Source organism: Phyllobates terribilis, unplaced genomic scaffold (genome assembly GCF_046119375.1).
Source record: "Phyllobates terribilis strain yellow unplaced genomic scaffold, ASM4611937v1 Scaffold_1__5_contigs__length_1240528914, whole genome shotgun sequence".
NCBI classification, from domain to species: Eukaryota; Metazoa; Chordata; class Amphibia; order Anura; family Dendrobatidae; genus Phyllobates; species Phyllobates terribilis.
The window spans coordinates 214,515,709-214,539,755 of record NW_027362761.1 but is presented as its reverse complement, the minus strand read 5'-3'; the positions used below and the strand labels follow the sequence as shown (position 1 = coordinate 214,539,755).

At 45.3% G+C, this 24,047-nt stretch overlaps 1 protein-coding gene across 2 annotated transcripts in view; it reads left to right on the top strand.

Annotated features, from left to right (window-relative positions):
* Window positions 1-24,047, top strand: part of HSD17B3 (hydroxysteroid 17-beta dehydrogenase 3) — a 318,623-nt gene that overhangs the window by 101,293 nt on the left and 193,283 nt on the right. For both annotated transcript variants that reach the window (XM_073670987.1, XM_073670986.1), the window contains exon 4: window positions 6,767-6,874. In XM_073670987.1, coding sequence (XP_073527088.1) covers window positions 6,767-6,874 — 108 coding nt within the window. The remainder of the gene's footprint in view (window positions 1-6,766; window positions 6,875-24,047) is intronic.

Sequence of the window (24,047 nt, the reverse complement as noted above, 5' to 3'; positions counted from 1 at the left end):
AAGATTGTTTAGTATTGCTTATAATTCCAATTGTTATTGTTTTATAAAATGTACTTCAGCCCAGGAGTGCTGAGTTTAACTAGGGGGGAATGTGAAGCCCAGCCGTGCTTGGTATCACAGACCCAGAAGGGTGTATTGAAGGATTCCTCCACAAGAGGCCCCCATTCCATTCACACATCTCCACCTTCCACCTCAGACCACCAGAGGGAGCTCCTTAGGGAGATATAAAAGGGAAGGTGGAGCCAGGCAGCAGTCAGTCTATTCTGGTATAGCAGTGAGTCCAGTACAGCCTGAGGCGAGTTACCTCAGAGGACAAAAGCCTGTTCAGCTCCTGCAATTGCTATCCTGCAGTGGAGCTTATCCAGATCGAGACTCGGTGCAGCTCAGTGAGGTGAGCTTTAGGTGTGCCGGCGCCATAAGATCGGTGAAATGCGGCCCGCTGCCATTAGTGTGAATAGCCTATTGAGGGTCCAAGTAGGCCGAAGGCGAAGGAGTAGAGAGTTAGCTCTTAGGGGGGCAGAGGAGCTTAATTAGCTCACACCGAAGAAGAAGTAGTTACCGGACACCGGGTCCGAAGCTTACCGGGATCTCCACGACCCAGTAAGATAAACCGGAATCCCTGGAGAACTACAAGTCCCAGGATCACTAAAGTGCTGATACGTACCAGAGCCAGGAGACACATAGGCCCCGTAGGTTGGGAGCGTGCACTCCAAGAGAAGGCCCTACCACAAGGTCAGCCAGCGCAGGACAGAGACAAAGTTAGGCCTAGCTCCAGGCAGGTCAGAAACTTACCACGCAGCAGCAAGAACCAGGAGGCCCAAAACCTGCTCATTGGGGAGGATCCGGACATACACCCTTCACCCTACAGTGCTCCGGGGTGTGCCTGAATTTCCATCAGTAAAAGGTACTGAAGTGACTTTTGTGTTCGTCCCTGTTCTTACTCTGACCCGGCTGAGTCTCTCCGTCCTGCATACCCCATCCTTATACTGCCCTGAGGCCCAGCTCCACCTGTGGGGAGCCATACCATCTAGCTGCCTTATCACCGGCCTCAGTGGACTGCGCAGCGCTGGTGAATATCATCAGAAACCATAGGTGGCGTCACGAACGTTTATAAACTTGACATCTATCAACGCCTATTTAAAGAGAGACCCCAGAGTATGGGCCCGGGAGCCGACCACCGCGACCTCCTTAAGGCTAAAGGTCCAGGTAACCGAGTCATCCCCCATCCCCTGGGCTTGTCACATACACGATTCATGATGCACAGATACGGCGGAGAAATATATATATAGTACACAGGGCCCAGCCTGCCACCTCATCCTTTACATATGCAGACATGCGCACGCACACACGGTACGCAGACATGCACACACGGTATGCAGACACATGCACGCACACACGGTACGTAGACATGCACGCACACACGGTACACAGACACATGCACGCACACACGGTGCGCAGACATGCAAACGCACACGGTACGCAGACATGCACACACGGTACGCAGACATGTGCACACACACACGGTACGCAGACACAGTATGCACACACGGTACGCAGACACAGTACGCAGACACGGTATGCAGACACATGCACGCACACACACAAGGTATGCAGACACGTTACGCAGACACATGCACGCACACACGGTACGCAGACATGCGCACACACGCATGCACGCACACACAGTACACAGATTTGTACACATACAGACACACACATTTTTACACAAATTCTTAAAGACATATATAAAACATACAAATATATATACACAATCATACACACTGACATTCACATACATGCACTCACACAGACCCATTACAAATATTTTTAATATGGGGATTGGGGAAGCCTCACTCACCTGTCCCTGTTCCAGTGTCCTGTCCAGCAGCTCCTCAGGTCTGGGGCAGTGCAGGGCCCCCGGCGTGTCACAGACTTCATGGCCCTGGAACATCAGTGGGGCCCACTTGGAGTCCGGTCCGGGCCGCTCCCCCCCATCTGTGCAGGACCTCCGACGGTGTTTGATTGCCGGCACTCCCCCAGACATGGCCGCGCACTGTGCGGCTGTGTCTGTTAGTAATGACGCAGCAGGGGTGACACACAAGCACAATTAAAGGTGCAGTGCCATCGATCCTGCCGTGTCATTACTAGCAGATACAGCACACTGTGCGCGGCCATGTCTGAAGTGCTGGCAATCAAGCAGCGCCTGCGTCACTGAACAGGTGCCGAGGAAGCGGCCAGGGCCCCGACAGTGAGTGGGCGGTGGGCCCCTACAGTGAGTGGGCGGTGGGCCCCTCTGATTTTCCAGGGCCCCGGCACTTGCCCGGGTACGCCGGGTGCTGACGCCGGCCCTGGGTGCATCCCTGTGCTTTCTTTTCAAAAAATGTTGGGAATCGTGAGTTGTTGGCTATTGAACTTGCGTTCGAGCATTGGCGACATTTTTTGGAGGGGGTTCGACATCCTTTACAGGTTTTCACTGATCATAAGAATTTGATTTATCTGGACGTAGCTAAACGTTTGAATGCCCGTCAGGCTAGGTGGGCACTGTTTTTTGCCCGGTTCAATTTTTCTGTAACCTTTGTCCCGGGTACAAAGAATGTTAAGGCTGACGCTTTGTCTTGTAGTTTTTCTCCAGCGGTGAATGCTGAGAGGGAAGAGTGTATTTTGCAGAGAGGGGTGGTGGTGGCCGCATTGGATTCAGAGTTGGTGAATAGCATCCTAGGAGCTCAGAGTAACATTTATAGCAGGGGTCCTCAAACTTTTTAAACAGGGGGCCAGTTCACTGTCCCTCAGACCATTGGAGGGCCGGAATATAGTTTTTAAAAAAAACTATGAACAAATTCCTATGCACACTGCACATATCTTATTTTGAAGTAAAAAAACAATACAGGAACAAATACAATATTTAAAATGAAGAACAAGTAAAGTTAAATGGGCAGGTAAATGTTCCCAATAGGCAGGCTGTTTCCCTTCTTATAATGCCATATGCAGGCTGTTCCCCCCTTATAATGCCCCATGCAGGCTGTTCCCCCCTTATAATGCCCCATGCTGGATGCCACCCCCCATATAATGCCCCATGCAGGATGTCCCTTTCTCACACCATATAATGCCCCATGCAAGATATCACTCTCCTGTCTTTATAATGCCCCATGCAGGATGTCCCTTTCCCCCCCATATAATGCCCCATGCAGGTTGTCACCCCCCATATAATGCCCCATGCAGGATGTCACCCCCCATATAATGCCCCATGCAGCATGTCACCCCCCCATATAATGCCCCATGCAGCATGTCACCCCCCCATATTATGCCCCATGCAGCATGTCACCCCCCCATATTATGCCCCATGCAGCATGTCACCCCCCCATATTATGCCCCATGGAGGATGTCACCTCTCTCCCCATATAATGCCCCATGCAGGATGTCCCTTTCTCCCCCATATAATGCCCCATGTAGGATGTCCCTTTCCCCCCCATATAATGCCCCATGCAGCATGTCACCCCCCTATCATGCCCCATGCAGGATGTCACCCCCCCCATATTATACCCCTTGCAGGATGTCACCCCCCCATATAATGACCTATGCCTCCATACATCAAAAAAAAAAAAAAATCCAATACTCACCTCACTTCTCACTTGCTGCCGCTGCTCTACTCTGGTCTGGACTCCAGCGTCGCGGCGGCGTTGTCCTGCTCTGCGCTGCCTGTGACAGCACTCGGGAGGGCGCGGTGTAAAGACGTCACCGCGCCCTCTGACCTGAGACGTCACAGGAAGCGCAGAGCAGGAAGACAGCGGATCTGCGGAGGCACGGTGAGAGGTAAGTATCCGCCTGCCGGGGCCCTGAGCAAGTGGGGGAGAAGGATGGGCAATGGCACCGCTCTCCTCTCCTCCGCCCATAGCCCGGCGGGCCGGATAAAAGTCCTCCGCGGGCCGCATGTGGCCCGCGGGCCGTAGTTTGAGGACCCCTGATTTATAGTAACATAGTTTTTAAGGTTGAAGGAAGACTAAGTCCATCTAGTTCAACCCGTAGCCTAACATGTTGATCCAGAGGAAGGCAAAAAAAAACCCATGTGGCAAACACTAAGCTCCACATTGGGGAAAAATATTCCTTCCCGACTCTATACGGCAATCAGACTAGTTTCCTGGCTCAATGCCCTATCAAGGAATCTAGTATATATAACCTGTAATATTATACTTTTCAAGAAAGGCATCCATGCCCTTCTTAAATTTTAGTAGTGAATCACTCATTACAACATCATGCGGCAGAGAGTTCCATAGTCTCACTGCTCTTACAGTAAAGAATCCCCGTCTGTGATTATGATTAAATCTTCTTTCCTCCAGACGTAGAAGATGCCCCCTTGTCCCCGTCTCTGGCCTCAGAGTAAAAAGATCAGTAGAAAGGTCTTTGTACTATCCCCTCATATACTTGTACGTAGCAATAAGATCACCCCTAAGCCTTCGTTTTTCCACAGTAAATAACCCCAAGTGTAATAACCTGTCTTGGTATTGCAGACCCCTCAGTCCTCTAATAACCTTGGTTGCTCTTCTCTGCACCCTCTCTAGTTCAGCTATGTCTTTCTTATACACCGGAGACCAGAACTGTACACAGTATTCTAAGTGTGGTTGCACTAGTGACTTGTATAGAGGTAGAATTATGTTCTCCTCATGACCATCTATGCCTCTTTTAATGCATCCCATTATTTTATTTGCCTTTGCAGCAGCTGCCAGAGTGAGGCACCAACTAACACTCCGTGTGGTAAATTGTTTGTGCCTAGAGCCTTGAGGAGAGCGTTGTTTGCTGAATGTCATGAGTCTCGGTTGGCGGGTCACCCAGGGATTTCAGAAACTAGGAAGTCTATCGGTCGGAGTTTCTGGTGACCAGGGTGGCAAAGAGAAGTCATCAAGTGGGTGCGTCAGTGTTCTGTGTGCGCTAGGTCGAAGGCCTCTCACGCTCCGGCTGCAGGGTTGCTGTGCCCCTTGGAAGTTCCTAGTTCGCCATGGACGCACCTTGCCATGGATTTTATCACCGATCTGCCTGTATCGGAGGGTTTTTCCGTCATCTGGGTTGTTGTGGACCAGTTTAGTAAAATGAGACTCTTGCTAAGGCTTTTGTGAAGGAGATTGTCAGGCTCCATGGTGTTCCCACGGACATTTCCGATAGAGGACCACAGTTTGTGGCTCACTTTTGGCGTGCTTTTTGTGACAGATTGAAAATTCATTTGTCATTCTCGTCGGGGTATCATCCAGAGTCCAATGGACAAACTGAAAGGAAGAACCAGGACGTCGAGCAGTTTTTGAGATGTTTTGTGGCAGACAATCAGGAAATGTGGTCGGAATTTCTACCACTTGCGGAGTTTGACGTTAATAATCATACTTCTTCCTTGGCTGGGTGTTCTCCTTTTTTTGTTGTACTGGCAGGTATCCAATTTTTGGTCCATTTTCCAAAAGTTGGGGCTGCTGTACCGGAGGAGGATAATTTTTCTGGTGATTTGGAGAGGGTTTGGACCAGTGTTCGCCTGAATCTTAAAGAGGCTAACAGGAGATCAAAAAGGTATTTTGACAAAAAAAGAAAGGAGTCCTAGTTTGCTGTTAGGGACATGGTTTGGTTGTCCTCTAGGAATCTTCGTTTGAAAATTCCTTCTAAAAAACTGGGGCCTAAATTTGTGGGTCCTTTCAAAGTGGTTCAGATTGTCAACTCGGCAGCGGTGAGGTTGGGCATTCCCTCGATTAATTCTGTGTTTCATGTGTCGTTACTTAAGGAGGTGGACACGCCTGATAGGCAGGCGAAGCCTACTGTTCCTCCTGTTGATGAGGACGGTGAATTTGAGGTTTCTCGCATTTTGGATTCCAGGTGGCATAGAGGGAGATTGCAGTATCTTGTGTCCTGGAGAGGTTTCGGCCCCAAGGATAATTCCTGGGTGAAGGCCGAGGATGTCTCGGCCTCAAGGCTAATTAAGGCTCGGCCTAGAGGATCCGGAGGATCCTCGTAAAAGGGGAGGTACTGTTAGAATCTATGCTGTTTTGCTTTTCAGCCATCATTTTGTGGTTTGCTGGCTTCTAGTCTTTTCCTCTGGTGCTGGGTGTCTTGGTCACGTGATTTTCTCACTCTTTATTACTCAGCACCTGTCTCCCATTCCTCGCTGGACATCAGTGTTGTTACGCTTGTGCTCTGGCTAAGTTGCCTTGTTAGTTCTTTGTACTTAGGACAATTGATATCCTGGGACTTCTTGATCCAACAGTTTTGTTTCTTTTAATCTTCGTTTCTGCAACTAACTTTTCCTTTAGGAGGTCACCTGTTTTTGCTCCCAGTCCTTAGATCTTTTAGGGATACCCTTTCCCCTTCCTTCAGGTCTTCGTTTGAGTTCAGTGCAGGATCGTCGGTGGGGCTATTCACAAGGAATAGGGCACCTGCCCCAGCGTAGGGTTTAAGTAGAGTCTCAGTGCAGGGACAGCTTTTCCCTCCTTTTCCTTAGTTCTTAGTTGTAGAACATAACAGTGTAGACCAATCATTGCTAATGCTGGGTGAACAGAGTCTGTGGGAAATCACGGAAGCATCTTCACCTAAGCGGAAGGAAATTAATAAGGTGAGTACTCCTCCATTTCTTATTTTAAACCATTGCCGACAGCTTGTAAAAAAACCCTTTATGTGCATTTATAAAACTATAAGCATAGTTTTAATTGCTAGATTATAAGGTTATTTCTTTTATATGCGATAATTTATATTGATCCATCTAAAATTAATATGTTATATACATTTGGTTACATTTCAACAGAGCAAACTACAAGAAGAAAAGTCATAATCATAGAAGCCGACTTCACCAAAACTGGAATATATAAGCACATTGAAGAAAATCTTAAAGGGCTGGAGATTGGAATCCTAGGTAATACATTATATCATTCATGATCTGATAATTTGGAAAAAGGGTTTTTAAATAAATCTTCAGTCAATAATTTTTTCGGTCCATGTTTTTTCTATGTGCACAACAGACTACACTCTGGTAGTACATAGACCATATAATAGGCAAAAGCGCAATTTATATGAGTGATTTTACATATCAACTTTTTGTCAATGTTGAAAATGAAAAAAAAACAAAAAACAGATTGCACCATAACACTTTTTCCCACCGGTGAGAGTCAAATATATAGAACTGTTGCCACATGGACTGCAGTCACGTCAGTATGATCCTGAAAACGGTTGTCTGAATAACCCCAAGGCCATATCAGCAAAACAGTATTGTCACTAATGAATTCTATGAAGCTTTTGTATACAGTGGCATGTAAACGTTTGGACATCCCTAGTCAAAATTACTGTTATTGTGAACAGTTAAGCAAGTTGAAGATGAAATGATCTCTAAAAGGCCTAAAGTAAAAGATGACCCATTTCTTTTGTATTTTAGGAAAAAAAAATATTTGCATATTTTACATTTTAAATATTACAATAAGGAAAATTGGCAAAAGTTTGGTCACCCTTGGAGATTTGTGTGTTCAGATAACTTTGACCAAGGTTTCAGACCTTAATTAGCCTGTTAGGGTTATGACTTGTTCACTATCATTGTTAGGGAAGGCCAAGTGATGCAAATCTCCCAGCTTTATGAAGTCCAGCCTCCTCTAACCTTGTGCCAAAAAACAGCAGCTATGGGTTGTTCTAAGCAGCTGCCTAGCACTCTGAAAATGAAAGTGGTAGAGGCCCACAAAGCAGGAGAAGGCTATAAGAAGATAGCAAAACGTTTTCAAGCTGCCATTTCCTTAGGTCGAAATGTAATTAAGAAATGGATGTTAGCAGGAACAGCGAAGGTCAAGATAAGGTCTGGAAGACCAAGCAAAATTTCAGTGAGAGCTGCACATAGGATTGCTAGAGAGGCAAATCAGAACCCCCACTTGACTGAAAAAGACCTTGAGAAAGATTAAGCAGACTATGGGGTATGTTGTACAATACTACTGTTCAGAGACACCTGCAGAAATATGGCCTTCATGGAAGAGTCATCAGACTCTCCTGCATCCTCTCCTGAATCCTCACCATAAAATTCAGAGTCAGAAATATGCAATAGAACATCTAAACAAGTCTGATGTATTTTGGAAACAAGTCATGTGGACTGATGAGGTTAAAATAGAACTCTTTGGCCACAATGATCAAAAGTATGTGTGGAGGAAAAAGGTCACAGAATTTCAGGAAAAGAACATTCCACCAAACATTAATCATGGGGGTGGATCAATCATACTTTGTGGTTATGTTGCAGCCAATGGCACGGGGAACATTTCACAAGTAGAGGGAAGAATGGATTCAATGAAATTTCAACAAATTCTTAATGCAAACATAACACGATCTGTAAAAAGTTGAAGTTGAAAAGAGGATGGCATCTACAAATGGATAATGATCCTAAATACATGTCAAAATCCACAATAGACTACCTTAAGAGGCGCAAGCTGAAGGTTTTACAATGGCCCTCACAGTCCCCTGATCTGAACATAATTTAAAATCTGTAGCTAGACCTCAAAATAGCAGTGCATGCAAGACGACCCAGGAATCTAACAGAACTGGAAGAATTTTGCAAGGAAGAATGGATGAAAATCCCTCAAACCAGAAATGAAAGACTCTTGCCTTGCTACAAAAAGCGTTTACAAGCTGTGATACTTTCAAAAGGGGGTGCTACTAGATACTAACCATGTAGGGAGCCCAAGTTTTGTATCGACCCATTTTCCTTTTTGTAATTTTTAAAACGTAAAAGATGAAAAAATATATTTTTTTTTGCCTAAAATTCAATGTAAATGTGCCATCTTTAACTTTAGGCCTTTTAGAGATCATTTCATTTTCAACTTGCTTAACTGTTCACAATAACAGTAATTTTGACCAGGAGTAGCCAAACTTTTACATGCCACTGTAAGTATGAAATAGGAAATCACCAGCTCACCTATGTTTCCAACTTTACATTTTGGAGAGCCTGGAGCAGAAGCTGTTGCAAGTTGGTAAAAGGAGATGGGTTTTTCCAGCTCGATCCAAATAGGTTAAAATAAGCACTTTATTTCATACCATTAAAATCCATAAAAAGTGGTGAGTGTTGAGCGAGCACTAAAATGCTCGGGTGCTCGAAGCTCGGGCCGAGCTCGCCGTGATACTCGGGTGCTCGACCCGAGCAACGAGCCCAATGTTAGTCTATGGGAGACTCGAGCATTTTTGCGGTGGCACCCCCGGCAGTCTTTTAAAAGCCTAACAAGTGCCCAAAACGATAGTGACAGTGCTCAAATGACATGGCGACAGCATGGGGATCGCCCCAGGAAGCATTTCTGACCCCCAGGTCACTGCTGTCAACAACGTGGTCAGAGGTATTAAGCCACTTTTACGGGCTCACAATAAAACGTTCAAAAACGAAAGTGAAACTTTTTTCCTGTGAAATATGTTAAGGAACATCCTTTCCAGGGAAAAGATTTGTGTATAAGTTAAAATAAATGACCAAAAACAAAAATCCTCCTCCACACCTTCGGCTATGTTCACAAGTAGCATTTTTTATGCGTTTTTGCACTTTTGTATTGCTTTCAACTATGACAAATGCATTCACCGGGAAATGTCATTTTAACATTTTACAACCTTATCTGGCCATGTGCTGTGTGACACATGCATAAAGTGCTGAAAAGACATGGAACAGCATGGGGAAGACCCCTGGAAGCATCTCTGACTCCCAGGTCACTGTCTAAAAGTGTGCCCATCATAAGTGATCCTTGCCGCATCAGAAGATGCAGACTTGCAACTATCCCCATGCAAGTTCTAGTCCCAGGGCAGTGTTCAATTGTATCTCCCCCATTCCTTGCAATGCAAGCGCAAGTATGCAGCCTGCCACCCACCCACCCCCAGGCTGCAATACCATACTGCTTGCTTGCTTGAACTTGAAATTGGGCCTTTTAGGCATGTGGAGGCGGAATCTGGCCACCACGTCATGGCTGTGTTGGCGGCCTGGAATCCATACTCAGTCCCCAGCCGCCCCCCATAAACGGTGCCCAGCCGCCCCTATTTCTCCTTGGAACATCCCCCCACACACTTTTCTTAGCCCGGCCTGCTTTAGGCAGCATTGGACGAGCCCACCAGAGAACCAGACTCCTCCGGTGGGCCCTGACTTCTCCATCGGTGGAATTGAGAGTGCCAAGGTGAGGAGCATGATGATGATGACAGAAGTTAGCATCTGCTATGTTTTCTTTTAATGCAAGTGTAAGTGTGCAGCCTGCCACCCACCCACCCCCAGACTGCAATTCCATACTGCTAGCTTGCACTTGAAATGGGGCCTTTTAGTTTGGAGGAGGCCGAAGCTGGCCACTACCTCATGGCTGCTTCGGCAGCGAGGTATCCATACTCAGTCCCCAGCCGCCCCTATTTGTCCTGGTGTGCCTTATACATAAGATTAAGCGCGTATACCAAAACATTACCTGTGCCCTCCCCAGTGCATTTAGTGGGAAGGAGAGCCTATTCCACTGTAGGGTGTGCATGCCAAACCCCTGTTCATGGTACATGCGAAGATGCTTCCCACCTTGCACCTGTCGTTGCAGACTTGCAACTATTCCCATTCAAGTCCTTGTCCCAGGGCAGTGTTCAATTGTACCTCTCCCATTCCTTGCAATGCAAGCGCAAGTATGCTGCCTGCCACCCACCCACCCCCAGGCTGCAATACCATACTGCTTGCTTGCTTGCACTTTAAATTGGGCCTTTTAAGCATGTGGAGGCGGAATCTGGCCACCACGCCATGGCTGTGTCGGCGGCCTGGTATCCATACTCAGTCCCCAGCCGCCTGGTCCCCAGCATATTACAAACATAAGTCCCATTATTGGGGAGTGGGTGTCCCATAGTATTTGCTTATGCCTTGCATGCAAAAGCTGCCAAAAATTAGGACGGAGCAACTTGCAATGCCCCTTACAAGAGCCATGCAGTACAGCATATTACAAACATAAGTCCCATTATTGGGGAGTGGGTGTCCCATAGTATTTGCTTATCCCTTGCAAGCAAAAGCTGCCAAAAATTAGGACGGAGCAACTTGCAATGCCCCTTACAAGAGCCATGCAGTACAGCATATTACAAACATAAGTCCCATTATTGGGGAGTGGGTGTCCCATAGTATTTGCTTATGCTTTCCAAGCAAAAGCTGCCAAAAATTAGGACGGAGCAACTTGCAATGCCCCTTACAAGAGCCATGCAGTACAGCATATTACAAACATAAGTCCCATTATTGGGGAGTGGGTGTCCCATAGTATTTGCTTATGCTTTCCAAGGAAAAGCTGCCAAAAATTAGGACGGAGCAACTTGCAATGCCCCTTACAAGAGCCATGCAGTACAGCATATTACAAACATAAGTCCCATTCTTGGGGAGTGGGTGTCCCATGGTATTTGCTTATGCTTTCCAAGCAAAAGCTGCCAAAAATTAGGACGGAGCAACTTGCAATGCCCCTTACAAGAGCCATGCAGTACAGCATATTACAAACATAAGTCCCATTATTGGGGAGTGGGTGTCCCATAGTATTTGCTTATGCCTTGCAAGCAAAAGCTGCCAAAAATTAGGACGGAGCAACTTGCAATGCCCCTTACAAGAGCCATGCAGTACAGCATATTACAAACATAAGTCCCATTATTGGGGAGTGGGTGTCCCATAGTATTTGCTTATGCCTTGCAAGCAAAAGCTGCCAAAAATTAGGACGGAGCAACTTGCAATGCCCCTTACAAGAGCCATGCAGTACAGCATATTACAAACATAAGTCCCATTATTGGGGAGTGGGTGTCCCATAGTATTTGCTTATGCTTTCCAAGCAAAAGCTGCCAAAAATTAGGACGGAGCAACTTGCAATGCCCCTTACAAGAGCCATGCAGTACAGCATATTACAAACATAAGTCCCATTATTGGGGAGTGGGTGTCCCATAGTATTTGCTTATGCTTTCCAAGCAAAAGCTGCCAAAAATTAGGACGGAGCAACTTGCAATGCCCCTTACAAGAGCCATGCGGTACAGCATATTACAAACATAAGTCCCATTATTGGGGAGTGGGTGTCCCATGGTATTTGCTTATGCTTTCCAAGCAAAAGCTGCCAAAAATTAGGACGGAGCAACTTGCAATGCCCCTTACAAGAGCCATGCAGTACAGCATATTCCAAACATAAGTCCCATTATTGGGGAGTGGGTGTCCCATAGTATTTGCTTATGCTTTCCAAGCAAAAGCTGCCAAAAATTAGGACGGAGCAACTTGCAATGCCCCTTACAAGAGCCATGCAGTACAGCATATTCCAAACATAAGTCCCATTATTGGGGAGTGGGTGTCCCATAGTATTTGCTTATGCCTTGCAAGCAAAAGCTGCCAAAAATAAGGACGGAGGAACTTGCAATGCTGGCACCCTGGTGGTATAGTGGTGGTGGAGGCTGAGTATAAGGGGAAGAAGATAAAACAGCTGAAACGAGTAAGCGTATACCCATGTGTGGGTGTGAAGCGGTGCATGTGAATACACCTTCCGAAATAACACAGTGGATTTGACTTTATGTTACTCTGCTGTCATTTGGTGGTGATGAGAAGTCTGGCCCAATCCAGCCCTTGTTCATTTTGATAAGGGTCAGCTTGTCAGCATTGTCAGTTGACAGGCGAGTGCGCTTATCAGTTATAATTCCCCCAGCGGCACTAAAAACACGCTCCGATAACACGCTAGCAGCAGGGCAGGCCAGGACCTCCAAGGCGTACAGAGCGAGTTCATTCCAAGTGTCCAGCTTGGATACCCAATAATTAAAAGGCACAGAGGAATCACGGAGGACGCTGGTACGGTCGGCTAGGTACTCCCTCACCATCTTTTGAAACTTTCCACTCCTTGTGAGAGTACCCCGAGCCTCAGGGCCTGTAAGCTGGGCGGGTGTCAGAAAACTGTCCCAGAACGTTGACAGTGTTCCCCTGCCTCTGCTGGATTGGAGTTGCATCTCTCTTGCCTGTACGCCTTGGTTGGGCAACGAACTGTGACATCTGCCGCTAGCGTGTTCAGATGGGAATTTTTTTAAGAGTTCTGCAGCAAGGGCCTTCTGGTACTGCCCCATTTTTGTAGACCTCTCCACCTCAGGAATAAGAGAGTGAAAGTTCTCCTTGTAGCGGGGGTCTACAAGTGTCACCAACCAGTAATGACTGTCACACAACATTTTGACAACGCGAGGGTCACGGTTAAGGCAGCGTAACATAAAGTCAGCCATGCGTGCCAGACTGGTAACGGGCAAGATTTCCGTGTCCTCACCAAGATGACGACTGACCATGCTCTCCTCCTCCTCCTCTTCCTCCTCCCCCCTGTCCTCAGGCCACCCACGCTGAACCGACGGTATGACACTTGTACAGGTACTACCGTCTACAACGCATGATAGCAGCTCCTGTTCTTCCTCCTCCTCCTCTCCCTCATTGTCCTCCAATGCACATTGGGATGAGATGAGGCTGGGCTGTGTGTAATCGCCCGCTCCGGCTTCTTGATCCATCTCATCATACTCTGGCTGCAATGCCTCCTCTTTAATTCTCTGCAGAGAGCGTTGCAAAAGACAGACAAGTGGGATGCTGACACTAATGATGGCGCCATCTTGGTGGCCTCCTCAAAGTTTGTCAGGATGGTACATATGTCAGACATCCAGGTCCACTCCTGAGGTCTTATGTGTGGAGTCTGACCTGAATATCGACGGCCTTGTTGCAGCTGGTACTCCACAACTGCTCTCTTCTGCTCACAAATCCTTTGCAACATGTGGAGGGTAGAGTTCCAATGTGTGGGGACATCACACACAAGTCGGGGTGCCGGAAGGTGCAAACGCTGCTGCAACACAGCAAGGGCGGCGGAAGCTGTAGCCGACTTGCGAAAATGAGCTGACAAGCGGCGTACTTTCACGAGCAGATCTGGCAACTCGGGGTACGATTTAAGAAACCGCTGAACCACGAGGTTAAGCACATGAGCCAGGCATGGTACGTGTGTGATCTCACCTCACCTCAGAGCCGCCACCAGGTTACGGCCATTGTCACACACGACCATGCCGGGATGTAGGTTCAGCGGTCTCAGCCACAGATCTGCCTGCTCTTTCACAGCTGTCCACAACTCACAAGCAGTGTGAGGTTTATCACCTAAGCTTATGAGTTTCAGCACAGCCTGTTGCCACTTGGCTGAGGCAGTACTGCAATGCTTCCAGCTTGTAACTGATGTGGTGATATCTGAGATGGAGGCTGAACATGAGGAGGAGGAGGAGGAGGATGCGCAGGAGCTGTACACTGTGGGGGCAACTCTGACTGACATAGGGCCCGCAATCCTCAGTGTGGGGAGGATGTGTTCCGTCCCAAGGTCCGACTGGGTCCCGGCTTCCACTATGTTTACTCAGTGTGCCGTCAGAGAGATGTACCGTCCCTGGCCACAAGCACTTGTCCACATGTCCGTTGTCAGGTGGACTCTCCCAGTAACTGCGTTGTTGAGGGCACGGCAGATGCTTTGGGACATGTGCTTGTGTAGTGCGGGGATGGCACACCGGGCAAAATAGTGTCGGCTGGGGACCGAGTACCGAGGGACCGCCACCGCCATAAGATTGCGGAAGGATTCCGTCTCCACCAGCCTAAAAGGCAGCATTTCCAACGCAAGCAGTCGTGAAATGTGCGAATTTAGGACTGTGGCCTGTGGGGCGTTAGCTGCGAATTTCCGCTTTCGTTCAAAGGTCTGGGATATGGACAATTGAACGCTGCGGTGGGACGTGGACGTGGACGTTGTTGGTGTTTCTTGAGAAACTGCCATAACAAGTGAAGACTGAGAGGAGGGGGCATCTTTACATGCAGTATGGACAGGGGATTGCCTTGCACACACAACAGGGGCTTCTATTGCACCCACAACAGTGGAAGAAGCAGTGGTGACACCCGCTGACACTGGTCGTGGACCCTCGGTTTCGCCCCACAAAGTCGGGTGCTTTGCTGCCATGTGCCTGATCATGGTGGTGGTGGTCAGGCTGGTAGTTTTGTGACCCCTGCTGATGCTGGCATGGCAGGTGGAACATATGGCCTTTTTGGGGTTATCAGCAGAATCTTTAAAAAAATTCCAGACTCTGAAAGACCTACCGCTTGTACTGGCAACGTCCCTCGTGTTGGTGTCACGGGGAACGGTTGCCTGCCTTCTGTCTGCGGCCACCACACTGCTTCTTCCTGCCTGTTGGGGTACTCTGCCTCCCTCCCCCTGTGTGCTGCTGGCCTCACTCTGCATGTCCTCCTTCCACGTTGGGTCAGTTACTAGATCATCCATCACCTCCTCCTCTTCCACTTGCGCACCACGATCCTCCTCCTCACTTCCTGGCAATTGTGTCTCGTCATCGTCCACCTCTTGTGACAGATTGCCAACGTCGACTTCCTGTGGCCGTGGCTGTTCAAATATTTGGGCATCGCAACATGGGATCTCCTCTTCCACCACTTCAAGCGTATCAGGCGAGGGGCCAAAATATGGAAATGGACCAGTGAACAGCTCTTCAGAGTGTCCAAGTGTGGGATCACTTGCTGTCTCACGACACTCGGCATGGTGGGAGGAAGGAGCATCAGGGTGAGGATTAGCATGCGGTCGAGACTCACGGCTACTAAGAGTTGACCATGTGGAAGACAGACCGGAGGTGGTGGTGCCCAGGTAACTGGAAGTATTATCTGCTATCCAATTAATAACCTGTTCACACTGATCAGTTCTCAATACTGGTGTTGTTCTGTGCTTCCCTAGTAATTCGGTCAAGAAGTGGGAGCGAGATGTGGCTGTTGGTTGTGGCACATTTTCACCTTAAGTAAAATAGCTTACACTTGCACTATCAATGGAAAAAGGGTAATAAAGAGTAGATTAGAACCGTGGAAAAGGAAAACTACAGTTATTGTTTACTGGGGTATACCACACTTTTTTAAATAGAGATATTTGGGGCTGAACAGTGAGCGACACACTCAAACTGCTTTTTTTTAGATACCAAAGGCCCAAAACTGGATAGTACAGCGATTTGACCCGTGGAACTGCGAAACCACACTGGGATGTCGGGCCTACACAAGACTATTTTCAACAGATATATTTTTGTGTCACAACAGTCAGGAGACACTACTGTTTTTCTTTACGGAAAAAACTACCAAAAGCTGAATAATAGAGATTTTTTACCGTGGGATGGCAAAACCACAGTTATTGTTTACTGGGGTATACCATACTTTTTTAAATAGAGATATTTGCGGCTGAACAGTGAGCGACACACTCAAACTGCTTTTTTTTAGATACCAAAGGCCCAAAACTGGATAGTACAGCGATTTGACCCGTGGAACTGCGAAACCACACTGGGATGTCGGGCCTACACAAGACTATTTTCAACAGATATATTTTTGTGTCACAACAGTCAGGAGACACTACTGTTTTTCTTTACGGAAAAAACTACCAAAAGCTGAATAATAGAGATTTTTTACCGTGGGATGGCAAAACCACAGTTCTTGTTTACTGGGGTATACCACACTTTTTTAAATAGAGATATTTGTGGCTGAACAGTGAGCGACACACTCAAACTGCTTTTTTTTTAGATACCAAAGGCCCAAAACTGGATAGTACAGCGATTTGACCCGTGGAACTGCAAAACCACACTGGGATGTCGGGCCTACACAAAACTATTTTCAACAGATATATTTTTGTGTCACAACAGTCAGGAGACACTACTGTTTTTCTTTATGGAAAAAACTACCAAAAGCTGAATAATAGAGATTTTTTACCGTGGGATGGCAAAACCACAGTTATTGTTTACTGGGGTATACCACACTTTTTTAAATAGAGATATTTGCGGCTGAACAGTGAGCGACACACTCAAACTGCTTTTTTTTTAGATACCAAATTCCCAAAACTGGATAGTACAGTGATTTGACCCGTGGAACTGCGAAACCACACTGGGATGTCGGGCCTACACAAGACTATTTTCAACAGATATATTTTTGTGTCACAACAGTCAGGAGACACTACTGTTTTTCTTTACGGAATAAACTACCAAAAGCTGAATAATAGAGATTTTTTACCGTGGCATGGCAAAACCACAGTTATTGTTTACGGCGGTATACCACACTTTTTTAAATAGAGATATTTGCAGCTGAACAGTGAGCGACACACTCAAACTGCTTTTTTTTTTATACCAAAGGCCCAAAACTGAATAGTACAGCAATTTGACCCGTGGAACTGCGAAACCACACTGGGATGTCGGGCCTACACAAGACTATTTTCAACAGATATATTTTTGTGTCACAACAGTCAGGAGACACTACTGTTTTTCTTTACGGAAAAAACTACCAAAAGCTGAATAATAGAGATTTTTTACCGTGGGATGGCAAACCACAGTTATTGTTTACTGGGGTATACCACACTTTTTTAAATAGAGATATTTGCGGCTGAACAGTGAGCGACACACTCAAACTGCTTTTTTTTTAGATACCAAAGGCCCAAAACTGGATAGTACAGCGATTTGACCCGTGGAATTGCGAAACCACACTGGGATGTCGGGCCTACACAAGACTATTCTCAACAGATATATTTTTGCGTCACAACAGTCAGGAGACACTACTGTTTTTCTTTACGGAAAAAGCTACCAAAAGCTGAATAATAGAGATTTTTTACCGTGGGATGGCAAAACCACAGTTATTGTTTACTGGGGTATACCACACTTTTTTAAATAGAGATATTTGCAGCTGAACAGTGAGCGACACACTCAAACTGCTTTTTTTTTAGATACCAAAGGCCCAAAACTGGATAGTACAGCGATTTGACCCGTGGAACTGCGAAACCACACTGGGATGTCGGGCCTACACAAGACTATTTTCAACAGATATATTTTTGTGTCACAACAGTCAGGAGACACTACTGTTTTTCTTTACGGAAAAAACTACCAAAAGCTGAATAATAGAGATTTTTTACCGTGGGATGGCAAAACCACAGTTATTGTTTACTGGGGTATACCACACTTTTTTAAATAGAGATATTTGCGGCTGAACAGTGAGCGACACACTCAAACTGCTTTTTTTTTAGATACCAAAGGCCCAAAACTGGATAGTACAGCGATTTGACCCGTGGAACTGCGAAACCACACTGGGATGTCGGGCCTACACAAGACTATTCTCAACAGATATATTTTTGCGTCACAACATTCAGGAGACACTACTGTTTTTCTTTACGGAAAAAGCTACCAAAAGCTGAATAATAGAGATATTTTACCGTGGGATGGCAAAACCACAGTTATTGTTTACTGGGGTATACCACACTTTTTTAAATAGAGATATTTGCAGCTGAACAGTGAGCGACACACTCAAACTGCTTTTTTTTTAGATACCAAAGGCCCAAAACTGGATAGTACAGCGATTTGACCCGTGGAACTGCGAAACCACACTGGGATGTCGGGCCTACACAAGACTATTTTCAACAGATATATTTTTGTGTCACAACAGTCAGGAGACACTACTGTTTTTCTTTACGGAAAAAACTACCAAAAGCTGAATAATAGAGATTTTTTACCGTGGGATGGCAAAACCACAGTTATTGTTTACTGGGCTATACCACACTTTTTTAAATAGAGATATTTGCGGCTGAACAGTGAGCGACACACTCAAACTGCTTTTTTTTTTAGATACTAAAGGCCCAAAACTGGATAGTACAGCGATTTGACCCGTGGAACTGCGAAACCACACTGGGATGTCGGGCCTACACAAGACTATTTTCAACAGATATATTTTTGTGTCACAACAGTCAGGAGACACTACTGTTTTTCTTTACGGAAAAAACTACCAAAAGCTGAATAATAGAGATTTTTTACCGTGGGATGGCAAAACCACAGTTATTGTTTACTGGGGTATACCACACTTTTTTAAATAGAGATATTTGCGGCTGAACAGTGAGCGACACACTCAAACTGCTTTTTTTTTAGATACCAAAGGCCCAAAACTGGATAGTACAGCGATTTGACCCGTGGAACTGCGAAACCACACTGGGATGTCGGGCCTACACAAGACTATTTTCAACAGATATATTTTTGTGTCACAACAGTCAGGAGACACTACTGTTTTTCTTTACGGAAAAAACTACCAAAAGCTGAATAATACAGATTTTTACCGTGGGATGGCAAAACCACAGTTATTGTTTACTGGGGTATACCACACTTTTTTAAATAGAGATATTTGCGGCTGAACAGTGAGCGACACACTCAAACTGCTTTTTTTTTAGATACCAAAGGCCCAAAACTGGATAGTACAGCGATTTGACCCGTGGAACTGCGAAACCACACTGGGATGTCGGGCCTACACAAGACTATTTTCAACAGATATATTTTTGTGTCACAACAGTCAGGAGACACTACTGTTTTTCTTTACGGAAAAAACTACCAAAAGCTGAATAATAGAGATTTTTTACCGTGGGATGGCAAAACCACAGTTATTGTTTACTGGGGTATACCACACTTTTTTAAATAGAGATATTTGCGGCTGAACAGTGAGCGACACACTCAAACTGCTTTTTTTTTAGATACCAAAGGCCCAAAACTGGATAGTACAGCGATTTGACCCGTGGAACTGCGAAACCACACTGGGATGTCGGGCCTACACAAGACTATTTTCAACAGATATATTTTTGTGTCACAACAGTCAGGAGACACTACTGTTTTTCTTTACGGAAAAAACTACCAAAAGCTGAATAATACAGATTTTTACCGTGGGATGGCAAAACCACAGTTATTGTTTACTGGGGTATACCACACTTTTTTAAATAGAGATATTTGCGGCTGAACAGTGAGCGACACACTCAAACTGCTTTTTTTTTAGATACCAAAGGCCCAAAACTGGATAGTACAGCGATTTGACCCGTGGAACTGCGAAACCACACTGGGATGTCGGGCCTACACAAGACTATTTTCAACAGATATATTTTTGTGTCACAACAGTCAGGAGACACTACTGTTTTTCTTTACGGAAAAAACTACCAAAAGCTGAATAATACAGATTTTTACCGTGGGATGGCAAAACCACAGTTATTGTTTACTGGGGTATACCACACTTTTTTAAATAGAGATATTTGCGGCTGAACAGTGAGCGACACACTCAAACTTTTTTTTTTAGATACAAATGGCCCAAAATGGATAATGCAGAGGTTTGAACCGTGGAAGTGCAAAACAACACTTCTGTTTCTCTAGCCTACACCAGACTATTTTCAACAGTTATATTTGTGTCTGAAAAGTCAGAGACACGCTTTTTTTTGGGGGGGGGGGGGACACACCCAAAGGTTAATAAGACAGGTATTTGTACAGTGTGAAGGAGGAAAAAAAAGGAGAATTTAGATGAAAAAAAAAGGATTTTTCCTGGCCCCCGACACCTTTTGCTAAGTCCAGCAATTTCAGCAACAGGAGCACACAGGACTGTAATTCAGCGTTTGCTGGTATAACCACTGTGTCTCCTATACAGCCTGCCTTCCTGGTATCTGGGATGGATATTAGTCCTGAAAAGTACTGTTTGTTTGTTCTGGCAGCCTTTACCGACCCTACACTAACTATTTCGCAGTTTATATCTCTCCCTAAATCAGCAGCGCTGTCCCTACACTGTCTAATCCGGAGCGACAGTGTCCAAGATGGCGGCGCCCGGTTTTAAATACTCGAGGTGACGCTGTGCGGCCAGCCAATCACTGTAATGCCCACAACCAACATGGCTGCAGCATTACAGTGACTGGCTGGCAATCCCTGCATGTTCATTGGCTCTGTAAAGAGCGCCAAACATGCAGAGCGGAGACCCGAGCTCCCGCCCGAGTAACCCGGAAATGCTCGATGCTCGCCGAACATCCCGAGTAGCGTGATGCTCGGGCGAGTACCGAGCAGTGTCGAGCATGTTCGCTCAACACTAGTGGATACTTATCATCGACGCGTTTTAAATGGTATGTGTGTTCTTAATAATGAAAAATGTTTGAAATAAAGTGCTAATTCTAACTTATTTGGATCAAGCTGGACAAACCCCCACCTACATTTTCCATGTGATCACCTCAAAGCTTTACCGTTTCAAAGCTAATAAAAAATAAATTGAAAAGAAGGGTACAATGTTTTGAGCCATGCATTAGTTATTGATTGCTAGAAAGGATCTGTCACCAGATTTCTTGATACAAACTGAACCCATTAAATAGATCTCTAAGGCTATGTTCCCACGCAGCATTTTTACTGCGGTTTTTTTTGCAGCCAAAACCTGCCCTCTTGGCAGTGAAAGTGCTGCATTTAAAGCACCTGTTTTGCAGCATTCTCAAGGTGTTTTTTGCAGTGTTTTTTTTTAGTGCGGATTACATGTGTGCTTTGTCTATTAGTTTTATTCATTAAAAACGCGTAAAAAATGCTACAAAAATGTGTTTTTGCAGAATTTTTTAATTTTCTATTTGCTTTCTATGGGAGAAAAAACGCTGAACGAATTGAGATGCTGCAGATTTCAAAAACGCTGCAGTTCTCAATTTCAGTCAGGAAAAAAAACAATCATGTGCATGAGATTTGTGAAGTCTCATAGCTTTTGCTGGTACTGTAAAAAGCTGCTTTTAATGTGTATAAAAAATCAGCAAAAAAGGCTGCAAAATAGCTGCATGAGAACATAGACCTGACACTGACCAGTAAAGCTGCAGTTCTCAGTCAGAGATTGAACTGTCAATTCTTTAGCTGGACTCATAAAATGTTGCCAGTCTGACATGGATTTTCAAAGTAAGCACACCGGCCTCAGCTTGTCTAACAGGTGTAATCTAAACTATATGCTTTTTGCATTGTGAATTCCGATGACAGATTCTCTTTAGGTTATTCTAGATTGTTACTATACTGTCATATTAATGTTCAATATATAGAAATGTTTAGATTTAACAGAGATGCAAAAGTCGTGAAATGTTACTGTAGCAAGTGTATTTAAAAAAAATATCTAGCCATTTTATGGAAAATGAATTACCATTGCCAGCCGCCACAGAGTTTGCACGACCACTGCTTGAACTGAAAGCTTGTGTGTGCTCTGACACTGCAGGACTTGAGCACGCACAGTGTCAGCGCAGGAGCTGAGTGGGCGCAATCTCAGTTTCTACACTGTCAGTGTTTAAGCGCACACATGGTCAGGTTTCAGTTCAGGCATCATTGTGTTAATTGAGTGTTAATTAAGGGGCAGTATGATGCACTAGTCATTTGGCTACACCAAGGACACATTTGCATAATGAATAAAGAAAATTTTTTTGCACAAGAAAGTCAGAGAAAAGTACACCACAAGTATGTTTTTTTTTTTGCAACCCCTATGTCCCCAAAATGACTCTGATCACTTGAGTTTTGTGGGGTGACAGACTGCCTTTAGAGAGAACCTGCTGAGTCCCCTGACACTTTCTAACTGAGCCTATGGCCTTTGGCAACTTTATTTAATTAGTCATGTAATGTTGTTATTATTATTTTGGAACTGCACTTATTTTAGTAAAATCAACTTACATATAGCACCTCGCTGTATGCCAGGGATCTAGGACTAGGCGTTTACTCACTGACGCTAGTCCAGGATCAGTAGCTGCAGTCACGCCCCTGGACTTGATTGACAGACCCTGCACTAAAGGCACCTTCACAGTTTGCATTTCTCCTGGCTTCTCGGTTGTCCAGTCACAGCTCTGCTCTGTAATGGGCTATTGGGAGGGTGATGACAGTGGAAGAGATGCCAAGGAAAGCACAAACTGTCAAGAAGCTGTCAGTGCAGGGACTGTCAATCATGGTCAGGGAGCATGACTTCTCGCTGACACCGGTCCGGGTTCAGTAGCTGCAAACATCTCACTGGACTAGCCCCCCGGAATCATTAGCATACAGCGAAGTGTTGTAAGGAAGCTCATGTTACTCCAATATGGGAATATTTCTGAAATAGCTGAAGCCCTAAAGGGTCATGTTTGCCGTTTGAATGCAACAACAGGGCTGACAGGTTCCCTTTAAATGCTATGTCCTATGTCATGAGGTTTTTCTCAGCATAAGGCCTCATTCATGTGTTCAGATACGTATTCTATCCATTTTTTTAAGTACCCATTATAATCTTTGGGGCTATTCACATCTTTATTTATCCATATGTGAAAAGCACTGATGATACACTGAAGGTAAAAACAGACACACTGATGGATGGTAAAATTGGACACACTGATGACACACTGATGGTAAAAACAGACACACTGATGGATGGTAAAATTGGACACACTGATGACACTCTGATGGTAAAAACAGACACACTGATGGATGGTAAAATTGGACACACAGATGACACTCTGATGGTAAAAACAGACACACTGATGGATGGTAAAATTGGACACACTGATGACACACTGATGGTAAAAACAGACACACTGATGGATGGTAAAATTGGACACACTGATGACACACTGATGGTAAAAACAGACACACTGATGGATGGTAAAATTGGACACACGGATGACACACTGATGGTAAAAACAGACACACTGATGGAAGGTAAAATTGGACACACAGATGACACACTGATGGTAAAAACAGATGCACTGATGGATGGTAAAATTGGACACACGGATGACACACTGATGGTAAAAACAGACACACAGATGACACACTGATGGTAAAAATGGACACACTGATGACACACTGATGGTAACAACAGACACATGTATGACACACTGATGGTAAAAACAGATACACTGATGACACACTGATGGTAAAAACGGACACATTGATGACACACTGATGGTAAAAACAGATACACTTATGGTAAAAACAGATACACTGATGACACACTGATGGTAAAAATGGACACACAGATGACACAATGATGGTAAAAACAAGACACACTGATGACACACTGATGGTAAAAACAGACACACTGATGACACACTGATGGTAAAAACTGACACATGGATGACACACTGATGGTAAAAATGGACACAGATGACACACTGATGGTAAAAATGGACACACAGATGACACACTGATGGTAAAAACGGACACACAGATGACACAATGATGGTAAAAATGAAGACACAGATGACACACTGATGGTAAAAACTGACACATGGAAGACACACTGATGGTAAAAATGGACA